The following is a 20,577-nucleotide window of genomic DNA, read 5'->3' as shown; positions in this document are numbered from 1 at the left end:
GCTGCACCAAGTGAGGTTCAGGTTGGACATAAGGAAAAATTTCTTCACTGAAAGAGTTGTCAAGCATTGGAACAGGTGGAGTCACCTGGAAATGTTCAATAATGTGTGGATATAGCAGCTGGGGATATGGTTTATTGATGGTGGTGCTGGTTTGGTGGTTGGGCTAGATGATCTTAAAGGTCTTTTACATCCATAATGATTCTGTGATTCTATGGTTATTTAGGCTTTAAAGATACCTGCTAACAGGATATGATAAATGGCATTGTTTGCTAAACTGTTGAGTACAAATCTGTAGTTTTAAGCTACAACTTCAGTTTACCAGCAGGTGAGATGAAGTCGAGATGCTGGTTTTGCCATTGTTTATTTTGTTTTTGTTTTTAAAAACTGGGCTACCAGCCCATTAAAAAAAAACAAACAACCAATAAGTAAACTTTGCTGGTTTGGTAAATACATTTAAAGTAGCAATTGCCAGTCATAATTATAATTTCTGTGATTCCTAAAGACAGCTTTAGCAGACCAGAGTGTGTTTGTTTTAGCAGACCAGAGTGTGTTTGTGTCAGCTGTTCTTATTTATTGCTTTCCAAGGCATTTCTAAGCATCTACAGGAAGAACAGTCTAACTTGTTGAGCTTATTAGTTTCTGTGCTTCTTGGTTGACAGCAAGCTGTGAGATAATTCCATGTAAAATTCCTCCTCTATTGCAAGAGTTTTTATCATAGTCTGAGTAGATATCTTCTTGTTTAATTACGTCTTGTCCTTGAACGTTATGCCTGAGTAGTTTTTTCAATTTCTACCACTTGAGCAATGACAAATAAAATGTAAAGGATACTCAAATGAAAGTGAATGAAAATGAACTCACTACATTTCTTAGAGGATGATAGAACACAGAGTGATTCCATTTCCAAAACCTAAAGTGATTTGATATTGTCAGGTACTCTCTGGGTAATCAAAATGTTTAATGGACGTATGTATGATGCTTCTTGACTTTTGTCTTTTAGGTCCGTATTGAGACAGCTACGACACTGAAGTTAAATATCCTTATTTGCAAAGCTGTTTGATTAGTTCTTAATTCTGAATTACTGGAAAACAACCAATTTTAAGCTTACTACCAAATTCTTTACATTATGTTTTTTGAGTATCCATGAAATATTTGCTCATTTGAGTCTTGGTATCTATCTTCAGTCTGTATTATTTTTCCTTAATGTTTGTTTACCAGTAGATGACTTTGAGTTCAGAACTGACCAGTTCTTACCAGTAAGAGCATTTACATATTCTGAAGAGTATGAATACATAGAGAAATATATAGAGAAAAGCAGGAAAATATATTTTCCAATTTTATTTTGAACTATGTTATTTAATAATTGATGTGTGTGCATGTTTGTATTGTATGTTCAGTCTTCACAGACCCAAATATATACTCATACTGTTGCTGTTAAAGTTGCTAATGTGTAGATTTTAGTATTATGCTATTACAACTTTTTAGCAGTGTGTTTAGTGCTTTATATACCAAGTGTTGCCAGATAGTAAGTTTCTTTATGATAAGAATATATTAAAATTGTATCTAAGAAATACATCTACACAACTCTGTGGCTCTTCTACATGCTTGCTTCACGCAGTACTTTCCAACCTCCTGCTTCTTAAAAATATTAAATACAAGTGTGTGGTTACAGTAGTGCCTTTAAAAGGCACCACTTTCTAGTTCTCCTGTGTTTGTGTTCTTTACCATAGTCATTATTGTTGTCAGTTAGTAAAAAGTGGAACGAGATAAGTATGCCAAAGTTTTATTTTGGTCACTCAAATCTAGCGGATGTGTTTCCTCATTTCATTTTGACTTCCATGTTAATCTCAACTCTCTTGAGAGCAAACAAACCAAAATGCAGAGTGCCTCTAGACTGTAAACACTGGAATTTTCTAAGATGTCTTTTTTGGTTCAATATTTAACTTTTATTTACTGGCGCAAAAACTGGAAGACTACTTTTGGTTTGACTCTAATAAAGTGCTCCTTCTGGAGAGACAGCCTGTTTTACCTGTGAAACCACATTTACACTTACCAAAACTTGAAATGGTGTATGTTCAAACAATTCATGTTTGAACTGGTATGTAGGGGTAGATCTGAATTTTTTTACCTTGCTTAGTCAGGGATTGGGTAGTGTGCTTTTTTGCAAGTGAAAGAGTAATATTTTTCCACACTTTTTAAGGGTTTTCAAAGTTTACATGTTAGAGTTTTAAGCATATGGGAAAAGTACCATTTCATGTGACCAGTTATATTTTTGATAGTCTAATCTGTGGTTCTTTATTTTTCTTTTAGTACCTGGAGTCCATGTTTACACTGCTCTTTCAACTACTTCAGGAAGTAACTCAATGTGACACCAAAATGCATGTTCTTCATGTTCTGTCCTGTGTGATTGAAAGAGTCAATATGCAGGTATATTTTAATATATGTTTCAGTTTTAGCTTTATCCTAAGAACATGGAGGAGGACTTGTTGTGGAAGGAAAATGTCATCAATTAATAGACTGGTTGTTGTTGTCAGAGATGCCTGCACTGTTGGCATTACTTGGTCCTCTTCTCAATTCTCATTTATCTTTTGTGTAAAATATTAACCTAATTTCCTCAAGTTATGCAAATAATGTATTTTTTGTATTGAATCAGCTTTTAGAGTATTGAAGGAGTTTTGCATCTTGTGGCATTTCTTGCAATTTTATTCTTTTATTTGTGATTTATTCTAATTGTCTTATATCTAAGCAAATATTTTAATCTATCTTACATATTAAAAAAGGTATTTTTGGGGAAAAATGCTTTGCACTCGTAGGGAGTGTGCAGTTAAATTTGTAATTTCTTGTTGATACTGATATGGGTCAGCATTGCCTCTACTTTCCTTAAGTGCATGACAGGTTTCAAATACACATTATGATTCTCAGTACTTTAGTGTTAAATTATGTGCTTCAGCTTTTACATGAAGAGTTAGAAGATGGTTTTGCAGAATTAAGCAATGAATAGTTGGCTCCTTTTGTCTCAGGTTCCATTGTGGTGGGTATGGTTTGGGATTTTTTTTCAGCGTTACTGTATTAAGGACAGAGATAATGCATGTCTTTGAGTTTATCTCATCTTTCTATGAGTAATCCTGTCTGAGAGCCGGATGAAGCTTTCGTAATTGTCCCTTGAAGAAAAAGTCAACATGACAGCAGATTTCCCTGCAGTTTAGAGATGCAGCATTAAAAACAAGTTGAGAAAAAACCCCTTGAATGTGTTTAAGTTAATTCCTAATTAAATACTTTCAAAGACAAATAGATTAACCTTTTAGTATTGAAGACCATAATAGAAAATAATACAAGCTAGGACAAAGCTCTCAAAGTTACGCAGTCCAACTTCTGCTCAGTGACTCCAGAGGTTATTCCGTTGTTTGTGTTTTTTGTTTTTTGTTTTGTTGGTTTTTTTTAACTAGGACTGTTTCTGGTTTTAAAGAATGCCGCTTAGGAATCCTGTCAAAGTTAACAATATACTAATATGAAAATACCTCTGTGTATCAAGCTTTATGTACTTCTTGTGACCTATTTACTACATAAGCTTGCTTGCTGTGCACAAATATCACCATAAGTAATATGTTTGTTTGAGACTACTCTGCAGTCAGAAGTTACTTTAGCCACAGATGAAGAATACAGTGTTATAAAAAGATTTAAGCAAACTGTGTTTTTACTGAGACAGAATCAGCTCCTATATTTTTCAGAAGCTATGCTTTGGATAAGTTATTAGTCTTGTTTCACATATTAAGAAACCAGTTTGTGTTCTGAACTTCAGATACGACCATATGTGGGATGTTTGGTTCAGTATTTACCACTGCTATGGAAGCAGAGTGAGGAGCACAATATGCTACGTTGTGCCATTCTAACCACCCTAATCCATCTCCTCCGGGTAAGGAATCTGAGTCACATAAACATTGTCAGTACTTGCTACAGTTGTTTTTTGATGATAAAACAGCACGTGGTTATATTGCCTGCAGAATCTGTGCTATTGGATACTTCTTTAATACAGACTATATGCTGCCTTCTCCAACCCCTGCTGTGTCTTAAAAAAATGTAGTAGGACTAGCAGAGACCAAGAGAAGTCTCCTATGACAGTGTCTGCAGTGTCTGTACAGGAACAGACTTAATGAGGTTGAACTTGTGGAAATGCATGACTTAAAAGGATGGTATTGCTGAGGTTAACAGTGGAGAGAAAGTGAAAGGGAAATATTATGAAAGGAGAAATAAAGGTTCTTTCCAAAGTGGTGTAACTTTAAAGGAAGAGGAAATAGATTTTTGCCATAAACAAACTGTAGAAATGCTTTTTTAGTCCCCTGTGGAGACTAAAATATTAGGGTTTTTTTTTTTACGAAAGGTGTATCTCTTGGTGTAGGTAGTCACAAAAAGATGAGACAGATTTGTAGAAAAATCTTTTTCCTTTAAGGCATGTTTGTTTAAGTAAGTAGATAAATACCCAAAGAAGCTGCAACTTAAAAGTACCAAATATTTTGAACTTTTCCATTATCAAAATACAGGAATTATGCAAGCTCAGCATTCCACTAGCCTCAGCTCTCTTGAATAGTAATATTACAGTACTCTGTAATGCTGTTCAGTGATTGGCAATTGTTCCCAGTTTACTCTTTATTGTTCAGAAGTCTCGTGGATCATTTAAAAACTGAATCACTGTCATCGGCCTGTGAATCTTTGGGTAGCTATGAAAATAAACGCATTAGAATATGGCACATATTTTTGTAAATTATGAGAACCAAAGAGTAATTTTTTTCGTGACCTGTAAAACATTCAGCCTTTAGTTGTCTGGTATTTGTTAAACTATTGACCTCTCCAAGAAAGAGAACGACCAGTGAATGTTTTTAGGAATGTATGTTCTTTATATTTTCTTTTTGCAGGCTATTGGTAACTGGATTGTTTAAAAAAACAAAAGTTCTCAAGACATGTTGAGAGATAGCTTAGGAATATTGGGCTATTTTATTGTTATGTGAAATGGAAGCAAGTTCCACCTTTGATTTTCTTACTTACTTTACATTACTTACTTTTTTAGGGACTGGGAGCAGACAGCCAAAATCTCTACCCTTTTCTACTTCCAGTTATCCAACTAAGTACAGATGTTTCTCAGCCTCCACATGTCTATCTTCTGGAAGATGGTTTACAGCTGTGGTAAGAATGTTTTCTTTATTTTTGTATTCCCAGGAGAAAAAACAGTTGTAAAAACCTTTGAATTTGATATGTTCTTGTTACCTTACCTTGACATCTCCTATATCATACCTTTTCTCAGAGGAGAGGAGGTTAGGAAATTTATATACTCAGCTATTTTTAGTCGTGTTTTGTCTTTTATTCATTTTCAGGCAGTTGATACTGAAGATACCGTTCTGTAGCAGGACAAAAAGTCTAGACTCACTATGTGTGAGACTCACTCACACTCTAGACTCACACTGTGAGCTAATTTAACAATTTGGTGTGCTTGACTTAGGGAGAACAGTGAGCCAGTGGATCAGAGCTGGCTGCAAGAAGAGATGTCATAATTACAAGGATAAAATGTGGAAGTTACTTTCTGTATCTCAGACTGTCTGGTGACTGAAGGGACACTGTGCTCAGTTTGCCATGAACCTGATTTATTTGTTTCTGATGCAGCTGATGCTGTAAGAGGGGACCAAATTCTGAAGAATAGGAATACATAGGGTTTGTCTTGAAATTGTGAGCAATTCCTTTGATCTAAATTATAAATGAGCATTTAAATTACAAAGAGCCTACAAATGCTCCGTTCTATATACACAGCAAAATTGAGATTTATAATGCTGGTGGCAGCAAGTAAAGGTGCAAGAGTGTCTCAAAATATAGAATTGGGGCCTTTTATCTGTATCAGTTCAGAACTTTTATATCTTCTTAATGATGCTGATCTTGAGGTTGCTCTTCTGATGTTGGTGCAGAAGAATGATATTCTAAGATGTCTCAGAGCATCAGAGAAATCTGGGGAGCTGGCAGAGACAGTTAGACTTTGAGGGCTTCTTGAACCAAGAGCAGGAAAATAACTAAGATATTTCACATAACCAGACATGTTACTTAAATGTGGTAATCCCATGCTGAAGATCTAGGAGAAAATGGAGTTTGTTGCTGCGGCTTTAAATGCAAGTTTAATTTATAACTACTGTTTTCAAATGTCAGGAATTTTAAATTGTTATAAACAGTGTAAGATAATGCCTCATTTCGGACTTAAAAAAAATATAAATGAGTGAGCTGGTCTGTCACAGCTTCTCCTTTGAGGTTTAGAACACAACATGTGTTGTCCTTGCACTGTAAATATCCCTCTCTACCCACCTTCTCCAAGTTCCTTGGCTGGCTACTTAGACATTCTCACTGTTGCATTTCAGCGCTTATGCTGTCTTTATAAAAACACAGTATGGTGTTGTTCTTTGTTTTCCTTCCTTGGCAAGACCTGTGCCTATACTGATCAGTGTGTTGTGAGGACTATTGCTCTGCTTGAAGTATGCTCTAGGATAATTGTTACACATTGTTGATAACATAGATGGTTACTCAAAGTTGAAATATTTACATCTGTCAAAATGATTGTTTAATGTTACTTATACATCATCTTAAACATTTTGTTTGACCTGTTCTTAGGTTAGTGACATTGGAGAATAGTCCATATCTTACACCAGAGCTCCTGAGAATATTTCAGAATATGTCTGCCCTTCTTGGTAAGTCTTTCACTAATAAAATTTCAGGGTTTTTTCCCCTGCTACTTGTTGTTCATGCACTAAGCAATGCTTGTGTGGTTGCAAGTACTAAGGGAGCTTGCAGAATTGTAACAAAAATTGAGGAATAGGTTTTTGTTTTCTGACTTATGATCTCATATTTTATAACACTTATGATCTACATACCCTTCTTTTTTAATAAATTGGAGCTGCTGTACATGAGAGATAAGACAGATTTCAGAGAAAGTTTATAATTTCAGAGGTTATTTTAAGAAGTTTCTGAAATTGAGCACCAAATGTGCCAAGTGTTATTGATACTGATTATCTGGAATATTTGCATGTTCTGCTTGCAACCAGAGTAAAGTTATTAGCTTTTCCCTTATCCAGTTAATAGCAATGTAGGATGTTTTCAAACTACCTAGATATGTCTATAAACACTTGGGTCAAGCACTGAAATGCAGTGCTGGCAAAATATAAACTTAGTAATGAGAAATAGGATTCAATGCTTAGGAAATACTGATATTTCAAGTACTTTTGCTTCATAATTAAAGGGAGTATAAAAATTCAGTGGTTTAATTTTTTGTTAATATGTTTGTGTTTAGATCTTTAGCTGTGCTTTTGAGGTTTCAACACTACTGCAGAAAATGGTTCCATTTTTTAAGAGAAATGTGTTCACAGAATTACAGAAGTTAGCTTTTTAATTGATAATTGTTTTCAGGACTTAATATTTTATTCTATTTCTACTGGTCAGTAGAAAGTTATGTCTTGGCAGGTAGGTGGATTATGATGTCTTCTGTTATTTCCCCTTGTATACAAGATCTCTAATGACAAAACTGCTCTGTTTAGTAGTAGTCGCTTTATGGTGAAGTACTCCACAGCTACTGCTAAAATTCAGTGTCTGCTGAGTCCTGATGACTGTTGTGATCATCCATAACTACAGCTTCGCCTTCTGCCTTCTTTTCTGTGTCACTCAGAGGTGGTGTCTGCTGCAGGACACCTGCACTGCATGAATGGCTGTGATTTTCATGGTTTATCACACTGCTAATCTGCTTGACTTAAATTTAGAAGTACTCGGTATTTGTGGCTTATTTGTTTGCTACTGATATTTTCCCCCCAGTCCTCATGTGATACTTTTCAGAGAGTAGAGATGAGTAGAAATGGAAACCCTGGCATACTCTTAGAAAAGAGGTACTCTGGAATATTCTACACTTATAATGTTTTCCTTGTTTTATGAATGGATCCTGGAGAATAGTGATGCTCTCCTTTGGAAAAAAAAATACATTCTCAAGAGAAATTGTTTATTCTGAAAAATGAAAGCTGCGTGATGCTGGTGTAGAGTAAGTAGTACAGTTAAGCTGGGTAGGGTTTCCTTAGGACAAGCCTTCAAACATGCTTATCTCAAACTTTTTTTTAATCAGGCTTGGGAGTGAAACACACCAGCTGATGTGTAATCACCCTATAGGCTTCTGTACTACTTCACTTCCTGAGCATATTTCTGAAAAACTGTTTTTGAGTGTCATGTTTGTCAAAAATTTTGATTGCTACAAATGATGCACATTTTTCCAGGTGGAATGGTTTCCAGTGGAAACCATTCTGATATGCTCTTTGCCTACAAATACTGTTTATATCAGGAGAATCTCACAAGACAGCCTCCACATGACATAGCTATGGTATTGTGATGCTTAAATAGAGCTGGAATTTTGGATTAGCGCTAACCTTATTTTAAAACATGGTAGTTAGAAAACCAGTACAATACTGCCATCTGCTACCCATCATGGAGCTACTTCATTCAGGACACTTGAAAAAGAGATTCTTCACTTAAATCAAGTGCAACAGTATAGTTTAAGGTGCAGCATCTTGCAAAAGAAAACATATTAATCACTGATGATCAATAGTGCTGGTTAATTAAATAACTGTTCAGTTTTAAACATGTAGCAGAATTTTTCTAGTACACCAGTAGCTGCATTCAGCTGAAACTTCCAGCACTTTTAAGTCAGACTCTTGTGTCCTTCTTAGCATGGTGATGTAGCTGTCAGAAAAGGTGAGAAGTCAAAATTGCAAATTCTTGTGTGCCTTAAGTGTCTGAGATAAGGGGAAAAAAGATAATCTCTCCAAGACTGGTTTTCAATTCAGTCTGAAGGCATCAAAGTAAAAGTCAAAGGACAGATGAGGTAAAGGGAAGTTCTGAATAGGTAACTACCATGTTTATGTCTTGTGGGGTGGGGTGGAGAATTAGCAACAAGATGCTCCAGAAAATTAGTTCTTGAAAATACAATGTAAGTAGTATTAACCTCCTGACCTTTATTTTCTGAATTTATTTTTACCGAATGGAATTACTGTAATATATAGGTAATGTAATGATTTTGCTGGTGTGTTTAGCTTCTATATAAGTGTGTAAGTCATTCAGAAAATATGTCAGAGGTGAACATGGACCAAGTAGAAGAGCAGAGGGCAGGGGAAGAAGAATTCATATGTGAGATTTTTGAACTTGAGAAGGGGAAAGATATTTGTAAATATGTTTTTGATTTTCCTTTTTAAACTAATCTGAAAATAATGTGTAGTTGTTCACTTCCAGATATAATTGTCGTTATGAAAATATCTTTTTATTCCCATTTCAAGATACTGCTGTTGTTGGAAGTGGATGTAAGAGGAGTTATACAAGTCAATTAGATTTGCCTTTAGAAGCAGAATGTTGCATTTGATATGAAGGCTTGATTTCACTTGCATAAGTGACCAGCCTTCAAAGATTATGGTGTTGTCACTGATGTATAATAAATATTCACATCATAATAGTCATACCAGTTCAGTACTGGTGCTACTGTTTAAACTCTGTTGAACTGTAATTGCCCTGTAGAGGGATTGCGCAGTCTCTTTAATACATCTCTTGCAATGTATTGAATAATGTGGAATGGAGAAATACATTGATTTTCTTAGGATGGAAGTATTTCTGCACTGAGGCTGCTTAAAATGACAGTTGAATTTGGTACAATTTCAGGTTGGGAATACGGTCATAGTCTAGACATACCTATTCCAAGAAGCACTAAGATTAATGTGCATGTGCTGTATTTATAAAGGTACTGGCAAAAACCAGGTTACTGAAACTGGTCTAACTCCTCTGATCCAAACAAAACTCAAAGGAGCACATTAATGAATTCAGAAAAATGTTTGATTCAGGAAATCCTGGCAAGAGAATTGATGTATAATTAGCTTCTAAATGTAGTTAGTTCAACATGAGGTCTTTCCAGAAAATTTTGCTAAACATTGAGCTGTGTTTGAGTGACTGAGGTTCAGTTATTTCTGTTGCATCTGTCCTATCTGTTTTCATTTTGACCTGAAGTACAATTTTTGCTACACACATTTTATTACCTTTTATTGTTTATCACAGAATGGGAAGTTATGGAAAACTTAGTAGTAATTAATGTTTATGTGACCATTTATTTAGAATTTATCTACTTGCTTCAGTGTCTGAAACTTTAAATATTATTCTATCCAGTAAAGAGAAAAACACAAATGCAGACCTCTAAGAAGAACTCAATGTGTAACTGTAGTAATATGCTACTTAAACTAAACTCATAGTTATCTTGTAATCTTTTGATGAGCATTTTGGATTGATAGGTGATCTCTTTTCAAGTCAAGAGACAAAAATACTCTTAATAAATATTTACAAGATATGACCTGTCTGAGTACTGACATATGAACATACACAGGAATGCAAAACTGTCCTATGGCCATATCCAATGGAAGAGCATCAATATTCACCTAATGAGTGGGGGAAAAAAGAAAATCTGCTGAACCTCCCCAGAACTATACAGATGTTATAATGGAAAAGCAGCCACAGTCATGGCGATAACTGTTTTTGGTAGAACTTTTTATATATTAATATTGCTAGGTGTAAGCAACACTTTCATATGACTGCTTTCATCTAAGCCTTGGGAGACATATGAGGTCTTAGCCAGATGCTTGTTCCATCTGGTGAAGGAATTTTATTTAAAATTAATGTAAAAATATTTTCCTGTTGCTTCTCCATAATGGTTTTATTAGATATTTAAAAGCTGATGGAACTGAGGTCCAACTCTTTTATCCAATGATAGTTTGTCTTCCAAACTGCTTTAAAGGAAATCTATCTCTTTGAGGTTCTTTGGTCTTTTGCCTTGGTTTTACACAATGTGGACTTTCTGCACTATTATCAACATCCATGTGAAACTTTGAAACTTTTCATTTTGCTGTGAGTTCTGCTTATACATGTTCCAGAGTGATTTTTTTTCCTTTAACAGTCTTACAGGTAATGCCTGAGGATATATCATTTTTTCTCTCTTCTAGCTGCTGCTGTAAATCTTCCTCCATGTGTGTCTGTCTCTTAGGCTGGTATTTCTTTATTGAAATACTCAAGCTATGCCCTACAGCTCAGTGTGTGTCAGCTCAATGCCATTTGATATGGCATCTGGGTCAGAAGAGCAGAACTGCAGTCTTTATTTCGTTCTTTTTGCTCAGCATTTACTGACTCAGTGTGAGAGAGACCATTTATCTGTAACTGCAAGTCTCTAAAGTACATGTTTCATTTATTCTGTGTTTAATATCTCCTTAACCCAGTATTGCATCCAAAACCTGACTTTTGTTTGTTTGTTTTTCATTTTTAGTTGCCATTGGCTTTTGAGGTTGTAGGATTTCTTGTGCTTCCATTTGAGCACGAGAGCTGTCATCCCACACTAGTAATTGTCTTTGGAGAGAGAGAGAGCAAGCCTGATTGGCACTGGATCTAAGATCTTTTTTCTATTTGTTGGTATCTGGCACTACAAGCTGTGAGAGGAGAAGACTTTTAGAAGGAAATCATCTTGGTTGTACTTCAGTTTGATGATCAGGTTCTGAATTGTGATTTCTGTTTCTTCCAGAGCTGAGTTCAGAAAATCTCAAAAATTGCTTTAAGATCATCAATGCTTATATTTTCTTATCTTCATCTGAATTTTTGGAGGTATGTTACCATTATATAAAGATCCATACTACCGCCTCAGGTCTTTACTGGCAAACTGTTTTTTCTCTCGTCTTGGAGCATGCCATACACACAAACATTTATACTCTTATTCATATATGTGTATACAAACATACTGTTTTAATGTTAGCTCTTTATGGTGCATGGTGGACATTCAGATTTGAGAAATATTATTTAGAATTAATGCTTTGTGGATTGATTTAATAGTTTGATATCTTTATGGTCCTGTGCTGGGTAATAATAGTTACTGTTATTATCCTACCAGATTAAAATTATGAATGTACATGCTAGCAGGAGTTGAACAAGATATTATACCTTGTTGTCACACCTTCTTGACTAGAAAATTCTTCGAGATTGTTTCGATGTCCTGCAATGTTAAAAATGGAACAAAATGCTTAGATTAGATTTTAATTAGTTTAGAATGATGAACATTTTAACAGATACAATCTTTGAAGAGAAACTGGGTCTTTAGGCATATGTAAACCCCTAAGGAACTGAGTTTTGAAATATATACCAATATATAAAATGCATTGCATAACACCTTCGTTTTCATTTTGTTTCAGATGTATGCTGCTGACTTATGTCGGTCATTTTGTGAGCTTTTGAAGGACATAACTATTGAAGGTCAAGTTCAAGTTTTAAAGGTGGAGTATAATGAAAATAATATTCAGAGGCTCAGCTTGTACATGTAATGTTTTCAAGTAGAATTTAGAACATGTAGAAGAAACCAATGTATTTAGCAGAATTTGACACTGGAGTTAAACTGTCAGTGGTGGTTTAACTACTTACTTGAAGTGAGTATAGAGCAAACTTCTCCTATCTTTATTGAATGGCATATGTATGTGGTCTCCATGAAATTCCTTTGTGTACCATACTTCCATTTGTACCAGACACAGAGTTCAAACAATCTTTGTTTGCCTTTGGCATAAGTTGCTGTTGTAATGGCCATAACTGCTTAAATGAAGTTGCTAAAGGTTTTTCAAAGAACCAGAAATTTATATTTTCACACTGCCTTAAAATGATGTTGTGGAACTCATAGGCTTTTGAAGTGTTAATAACAATGATTTGAATGTGTCTTTTAAAGAATTTTGGGAAATAAAGTTGGAATATATGATTGCAAGGTAACTGACTAGTAGCTGTAGTGTACTACTAGTAACAGTGGTTGCACTAACAGGAGGCTCTGTGTTGTTTATGAAAATTTGGACTTGAATTAAATTAATTGTAAATGTGATGGGGGATATAAATCGGATCCCAGCTGTCCCTTTGGTGGATTCACAGCTGGTTCCAGAATCCAGGACAGAAAACAACTGGTGAAGTTCAGAGTCTCCCCTGTTTGTAGTTACTTCTGTGAAGAGCATAAGACCTCTAGGTCTGAAATTTAAAATGTCAGTTCCAGTCTATTCAGTGATATTATTTAAAGTCTGTAGTTGAGCAAATGTTTTATGCAGCAGCTTTTAATCAAATTTATAAAATGGAATTATACTGCTAGTACAGAATAATTTATTCACTTGGGTCCCAGTGTGGCCTTGCTGCAAGATTTGTGTAGTATACTTGGAATACTTTCCTAGCAATGCCCTCTTGATTCCAGAGGGATAACTGAGCTATCATCCTTGTAAATATTTTTAGAAAAAGTTTTGTCAGGCTTCACTGTGCTGACTTGTGAAACAGAAAAACCCCAAAATCTAGATAAGCATTGGGAACAGAAACACCCGGGGGTGTTCTCTGAAGTAGTTTCATTCAAACAGCTTTCGTGGATTGTAAATGGATATTAGAACAGTAATTAAATTAATAAGGTTGAAAAATACTAATTTGGACTGAGAAGACAATTTGTTGCAAGATTGCTGAGGCTTGATGTGACTTGATTTTATAATTATCTTGACACAGACAATAAAAGATTTAAAAAGACTGTGCAAGGAACAAAGTAGATGGCCAAAACTTCCAGTACCCAGAAAGAGTAGGGAAGAAGTTCTGTTTACCTCTGTTTATAATAAGCCTTTTTTATACCTCTGCATATTAAAGGTCTACAAAGTTGAGAGGCATTGAGAAAGGTCAACTGCTTAATAGTTTTCTCAGTGCAAAAACTAGAGTATTAAATGAAGGTATTGGGAACAAGGTTCAAAATGGAGAAAAAATATTTAGGACAATTTGGTCAAGAGCACAGAATAATTGGTCCTTGTTGAAATTCCTCTGAGGTGGAAGTAAATGGAGACTAAGAGTGTTTAGGTGTGGTACCTTTATGATACCTTTATGTGCTTGAAAACACATCAGTGTGTTCATGCATGTGGCATCACTTTCTCTACCTGGAAGTAGGAGTGAGGAGCCCTCAGCCCATTATTCTCACAGCCTCTGCCCATCTCTCTTGGTACAAGGGTGGAGCACAAACATCTGGGCAAAAGAAAAATGGAAGAAGGCAGGAAAACAAATTACTTCAGGGAACAGCACATGAGGGGAAAGGGATCTGAAAAACAAAGGGTAAAGATTTTAAACATTGGGAACCAGAGCAAGGTGCCCAGAATAGCACCTCTGAGAGCACACCTGCAAGGAGCTGGTAGATCCTAATCAGCAGGCTCTCAAAACATGACATGACAGCTATGGAAATACGCTCTGAACTGCTGGTACTTCACCCTACCAATCACCTCAATCCTCTGCTTTTCCTGGAACCATAACAAGGTCCCTTTTTCCAAACCACCTCATCAACTTTGCCTGGGCCATGGGGAGGCTTGTGAGGTGCTTGGCTAGGTGGTTTTCATTGGCCTGTCAGCTTTAACCAGGTTTGCAGAATATTTTACTAGAATATAGTTTCAGCAATCTGGGATTTGCTGGTATTTAATGGTAAGCATCCTCTGAGCACTTTATATGTGTACACCAGTTCACATGGGTTTAAAGCTTTGGTTAAGGTTTATGAATGTACTTTGCTAATGGTCTAATTTGCTTTTGTTCTTAAGGTTGTAGAAAATGTCCTAAAAGTCAACCCTGTGTTGGGTCCTCAAATGTTTCAACCCCTTCTGCCATCAGTATTCAGGGGGATTATAGAAGGGGAGGTAAGAGTTCCTTTAACTACTCTCTACTTTTCATTTGGAAAATGAAAGTACCTTCCATTATCTCCAGCTTTTTCATACTGATGTTGTATTTTCTCTTGTTTTAAGAGCATCAGATAGATTTTTCATATCTACTTTAAAAATCTTTAAAGGTAACACAGTAGCACAAGAAAAAACAACCTGTCCAGCACTTGTTTTGTCATGCAGTGTTTGTTTTAATAAAATAACAGAAATTTAATTCTGCTGTTCCACTGTTTCTTCACCATTAACATTTTTAAGAGTTATAACATTAGGCCTAGTGTAACCCTTAGTCAGTGATGGAGTTTTTTATTGTTGCGTGTTTTTTTTTTTTTTAAGACACATACTATTCCTTTTTAATTGTACCTGGATGAGAGAAAAACAAACTGAACCAGGAGAAGATCAACTTGACCTTCTTTTCCTAACTGATATATCTAATATGAAGAGCTGAATGAGTTGTGTGAGATAGTCTTTAGGATTTTGCTGGCTTACGTGTCGTAACATCTCCATGTTCTCTCTTTGTAGACAACAAATGAGTAAAATCAAATATGCTTTAACTGTGTTGAACCTTTCAGTTTCTAGCAGGAATCAGTGGGTGGAATTCTTTCAGCTTTTTTACATTTTTGATCAAAATCTTTGCTTTTTTCTCAGTTGAAGACCTTCAAATATCAATAAGTAGCTCCAGTATCTGAGCTGGATAAGATTTCCAAATTTAAGCAAGTAATGCTATATAGCAAAGTACATTTTGCTGTTCAAAGCACAAGGATAGAGAGTGGATTTTTAAAATGTCTTCTGATTTATGACTAATAAATTCATTGTACCCCATTCGAAATATATTACTCTGGGTTAGAATTTTCAGGTAAATGTTAGCATTTTGTTTTTCAGGTAGGCTATTTCACAAAATAGTTATATTGTTATGTGCTGAATTTAATATGAAAAAATCCATAGCTTCTTTTAAAATAACCAAAGATAATATAGTAGTGAACTTATTCCTCTATCCAGTTAATTTTGAGACACCTGCAGATTAGTTTTTGGCAAATGTATTATGGCTTCTATCTGAAAAAAGTAAAAACTTCAGAGATACTAAGTGTTCTTAATTTTACTGAAATTGTAAGCAGTAACTTGGAACCAGCATCAACTTCAAAAGTGGTGTTTTAACAGTACAATAAACTGTTAGTTCCTTAAGATACAGGTTTTGAAATTTAAAGTAAAATCACCCTGCAAGTTGAGGGATGAGTCTGTTTGGATGAAATAGACTTTGAAATTGCTTTAGTTTTCATATTGTAAGAACGGAAAACTGGTAAAGATTGCTCACTCAGTCTTCTGTTCCTAGAGGCTCTTAAATGGCAATTTATAATTTAAAATTTCATGAAAGACATAAGGGATGCATACAAGTATTTTCCAGATACTGCTGCTGTGTGTGTCAAATATTTTTCTTTTACTTACACTAAGCACCTTTTGTTTTGGTTTATTTTAATTTCAGAGGTACCCAGTGGTGATGTCTACTTATCTGGGGATCATAGGTAGAGTTCTACTACAAAATGCAAGGTTTTTTTCATTACTTTTGAGCCAGATGGCATGTGAATTGGGTCAGGAGGTAAGGTTTATTGTCCTTTTTTGTCCTTTCGGGTTTTTTGTGTCTTGGTATTTCAGCTGTATTACATAGAGTATTCTTGCCGTCTTTTGATCTGACTAAACTTTTCCCTCTATTATCCATGATTGTTCCTGCCCAGTTAATCTTGAAAAGGGGCTCTTCTCCCTCCTTCTCTCCTTTCCCTGAACACCATGTAACAACTTTTACATGTTCCCATAATTACTTTAAAAATTTTAATGGGATGTTTTTAGAGTCCCTAAATTCTCTTCCTGCTTTATCCCACAATTAGCCATGTAAACCCCCTTAGTTCACATGCAGTTGTAGGGGGAGAATTTCTTTCCTTGTGCCATCTTGATGGATCTTGCAGCCTGGAGGATGGTCTAATGATTCTCCTCTGCATTTCTAGAGTATCAAATTCAGTGTGATTCAGTTTCACTGAGGGTCTTTTGCTTCAGGTGTTCTATTATGTCTTTCAGTGAAATTTGCTTTTTGGGGTATAATACAGTTTTCAAACAAATAACGACCAGTCTTTTTTTTTTTTAATTGGTTGCTGTGTAGATAAAACAGAATAAGTCCATGTGCTCTGTTTCTATGAGACTGTTAGGGAAAAACGGAATAATTTGCTGTCCTGAATTAATTCCCTCTCCATAAATGAAATACATTTCAAGCATCTAGGTTACAGCTAATGGTATCTAGGGTTCAAGGCCTAGAAGCATTGTCATAGAAAATGTAAAAAGTACATGTTGCTTATTACTTCTGTCAGGTATACAACTGTGTAGTGTCTTTCCAAGACTAAATAATGTATTCATTTGCTAGAAAAATTAAGTTCTTTTCTTAACACACTGATATACTTATAATTGAAAAAGAACATGGTGTTTCCCAATGCAGTCGGACCAAATTCTTGGTAACATGATTGAAATGTGGGTTGATCGGATGGATAACATCACTCAGCCAGAAAGAAGAAAACTTTCTGCTTTGGCATTGCTTTCTCTTCTGCCATCATTAAATAGGTAAGCAAATGTACAATATATTAAATAAGAATACTTCAAAGACCCTTGGAATTGTTTTTAAAGTATTTCACCATTCTGCAGCTAAATATTCCAATACAAATAGTTTTATTTGCTTGTTGTTCTCCGCCAAGAGAAATTGTATTAAGACAGAAATTCCATGCTACATTATATTAACTTCTTATTTGGCTTCAAAAGAATTACAGTAACCTTTCTTCCATTTCATAGGAAATGTCATTTAGGTAAAGTGAGGAACCAGCAAATTTTATTGTTGGTTCTCATATTAACTTAGAACTATCTGCTTCTCTCATCTGTGATTAAGTAGTTGCTTTAGTTGACATGTTACTATTTTGGTGTCCCTTCCAGGGAGCAGTGTTCAGTTTTCTTTCCTGTTACAGGTGATCTGAACTTTCATTCTGGTTTTCTCCTTTATGACATTAAGTGTAAGAAAGAGGTGCTATGGAAGACTGTGTTGTTTCTGTGAAACACTATAGGTTTTATAGCAAGGAGATTATCCTATTATCATTTCAGTAGCCATTGTCATTCCTGGACATACATAGAAAATGCAAGTTTTAAATGAAAATGCTGAATACACTGACTTCTAAGTTGTCAATACTAGAAGTCATGTATAACACATGTAGGTGAGAGTTCAGTCCATAGTTACCTTCAGATTATTTTTGTGTGTTTGACATTCAGGAAGACGAGACTGAATGAGTTTACATTTAGTCTGTTGGGTTTCCTGACCATTCTTGTCTGTTGTATTGTCTGTCGAGAATTTAGATGTTGCTCCCAAATCCTAAAAGCTACATTAGTATCTGTAGAATATGTAGTATCTGTCAAAGCCGTAGTCTATGTAGTCACTATCTAAAAAAAAAATCAGGGAACACTTATGTGTAGTTTAGAGGCTTCATTGCTTTTTATATGCAGAGAAATTTTTCTTTTTTTTTTTTTTATCTGATGGGTAGTCAGGATAACCATCTAGCTAAAGGTGAACCAAGCAGCTGCTTTGAAAGGTTTTTTCCCAGTAAATGTAACAGTATTATGTTGTTTATAAGTATATTTGAAATATTTTTAAGGAGATGTTAGCTAAAATGTAACGTGCTGAACTACATCTGTCTTCATGTGAAGTTTCTGTTAGAGGAAGGAAAAAAATTCCTTTAGATAACCATATTATTTTGAACTATGTTCAGCTGTTCCAGATTTCCTGCTGCAAAAGCCAATTATTTCTGGCAGTCCGTAACTTAATAAAACCTTCTCTAATGACAGCTTTATTTTTCAGTTACCCATATAATTTAAGAAAGCTGCTTCTCAAATAAAAAGTCTCTCTTTAGTGGACATATTTATGTCAAGGCTATGAAAATTTCACTTATACAATTGATAGACTGCCAAACTTAGCTTCAGACTGAGTGTGTGAAATGGATTCTGTCAATTGATGGTTTCTTTTACTAGAACAATGTGAGTCACTCTGGTTTTGCTGTATCTCAGGGATTATACTACAGATACTTGCTGCGTCCTGTCTCTTCAGGCTTCTTGTGCAACTCCATTTGCACAGTTGAAACAAAAAAAAAGTTTTAAATGGAATACGGTATTTAAACAACGTTTGGATTAATGTGTTTTCAATGATTAATGTGTTGTAGTAATTTTTCCTGTTGGAATGCCACACTAGCCAGTTGCCTTACTAGATTTTACTTTAGATATCCAAGGTAAATGCAGGATTTCTCAGCTGCAAGGCAGAACAGAATTCTGTCTTATGTGGACGGCTGATAGAGGGTCTTGAGAATGCCAAAGTGAGAGTGAGATTCTTCCCTCAGCTTGCTGCGCTGTGGTGGCCAGGATTGGTACCAGTAGCAAGCTCAGATTTTCAAGGTTCTGCTGAAAGGAAAACAGGCGTCTGTGCTGTGTCTAACGCTTTCTGAGAATTTTTTTCCTTTTGCCAGTTGTTTTCTCTAGCCTATAGCTGAAGCACTGGTTTATTTTAGAGAGGAGAGGGAGGTAGTAGACAATAACAGTGGGGGGAAAATGAAGATTAGATGTATTCTCATTCTTCCCTCAGAGTTGTTTTATGCATAAAATGTTGGGGAAAGTTTTAAACAGTCACCATTTTTATTCTCCGTGTAGTATTAGTTCATGGATTTTAATTGTTTCTCTAGTTAGTGATCAAGTTTATAATTACAAATATGTGGAACTCTGGACTTTCTGCATTTTAGGGGAAGGTAAAAGGTAGGTTCCAGCATTATTAATTTAAAACAGTTTGACACAAATAATTTTCTGTTTCAAGAACAACACCTTTGACAGTGTCATGAGTGAAGGATTTTAGAGCAGATAAGACAGGACTCAGTGCAGAGCAGTTGTTCACAGTGGCTCTTGGGCTGACTAGTTTGACTAAGCAGATTATGAAGTGACGAATTGTTAGCCACACTAATTTTCTCATCTAGGCAGTACCATACAGAGATAGACGTAATGGCATGCTTTTGGTATCAACAGTAGTGCTGCATTTTAATCATGCGTGCTTGTCCTTCAATCTAGCATCCTGTTTATCTTCTCACAGCTGCACATTGCGTTAATGGTTAGAAATTCACATTAAAAAAAGAACAATAACTGCTACTTTCCTGATTAGTGTGTTGCAGCACCTTTTCACGGAACAGTAATTTCCTGGTATTACTTAGGGCTTTGCCCAAATTAAATGTTATATAATTGTCTGCTTTTGCTATCCAGTTAATGTTAGCTTGTTTTTTGATGTTTGACAAGTACATGCATTGGCAATATTTTCTGTATTTTGTATTCTTACTGCCTGTTTATCACTCATCCATCCATGTACATTTTCATTAATTTATTAAAAAAATCTTACTATTTCATAAAGTAGGTTGAAGACTTCTGTCTTTAAACTGCTGTGTATAACAGTGGGGACCAATAACATTCAGGCAGGAAGGATGCACTTGTGGAGTGAGTAGCTCCATGTTAAATACATGAGAAAAGTGTGGGTAGACACACAGTAGTTCTAATGGTAATGGCTTTTTGAAAAACATGCAAGGACTTGAAGTTTTTTGGAGGAAATTTGTATTTAAGCTAGAGTGTGACAGGAACCTGGATGAGTAAATTCACAAATGTTGTGATTTTCCTACTGTTATCAGTCATTTGTGCTTGTCTACAACCTTAATGACTTGTTCATGAACATACAGCTGCAAGAGTACTCTTCCAGGCTGAGTTTAGTTTTATTAGATGT

General features: G+C 35.4%; 1 protein-coding gene across 1 annotated transcript in view; it reads left to right on the top strand.

The window, feature by feature from the left end:
* The window catches only part of IPO11 (importin 11), a 77,823-nt gene that overhangs the window by 32,177 nt on the left and 25,069 nt on the right, over positions 1–20,577 (top strand). Inside the window, exons 17-27 of the mRNA XM_059492746.1 lie at positions 998–1,031; positions 1,213–1,253; positions 2,308–2,424; positions 3,797–3,910; positions 5,060–5,175; positions 6,637–6,713; positions 11,600–11,679; positions 12,261–12,341; positions 14,643–14,738; positions 16,237–16,350; positions 17,236–17,357. Of these exons, the coding sequence (XP_059348729.1) occupies positions 998–1,031; positions 1,213–1,253; positions 2,308–2,424; positions 3,797–3,910; positions 5,060–5,175; positions 6,637–6,713; positions 11,600–11,679; positions 12,261–12,341; positions 14,643–14,738; positions 16,237–16,350; positions 17,236–17,357 (992 nt within the window). The remainder of the gene's footprint in view (positions 1–997; positions 1,032–1,212; positions 1,254–2,307; positions 2,425–3,796; positions 3,911–5,059; positions 5,176–6,636; positions 6,714–11,599; positions 11,680–12,260; positions 12,342–14,642; positions 14,739–16,236; positions 16,351–17,235; positions 17,358–20,577) is intronic.

The sequence above is a fragment of the Ammospiza nelsoni genome, chromosome Z (genome assembly GCF_027579445.1).
Source record: "Ammospiza nelsoni isolate bAmmNel1 chromosome Z, bAmmNel1.pri, whole genome shotgun sequence".
In the NCBI taxonomy this organism is placed as follows: Eukaryota; Metazoa; Chordata; class Aves; order Passeriformes; family Passerellidae; genus Ammospiza; species Ammospiza nelsoni.
This window is presented reverse-complemented; position numbering and strand designations above follow the sequence as displayed.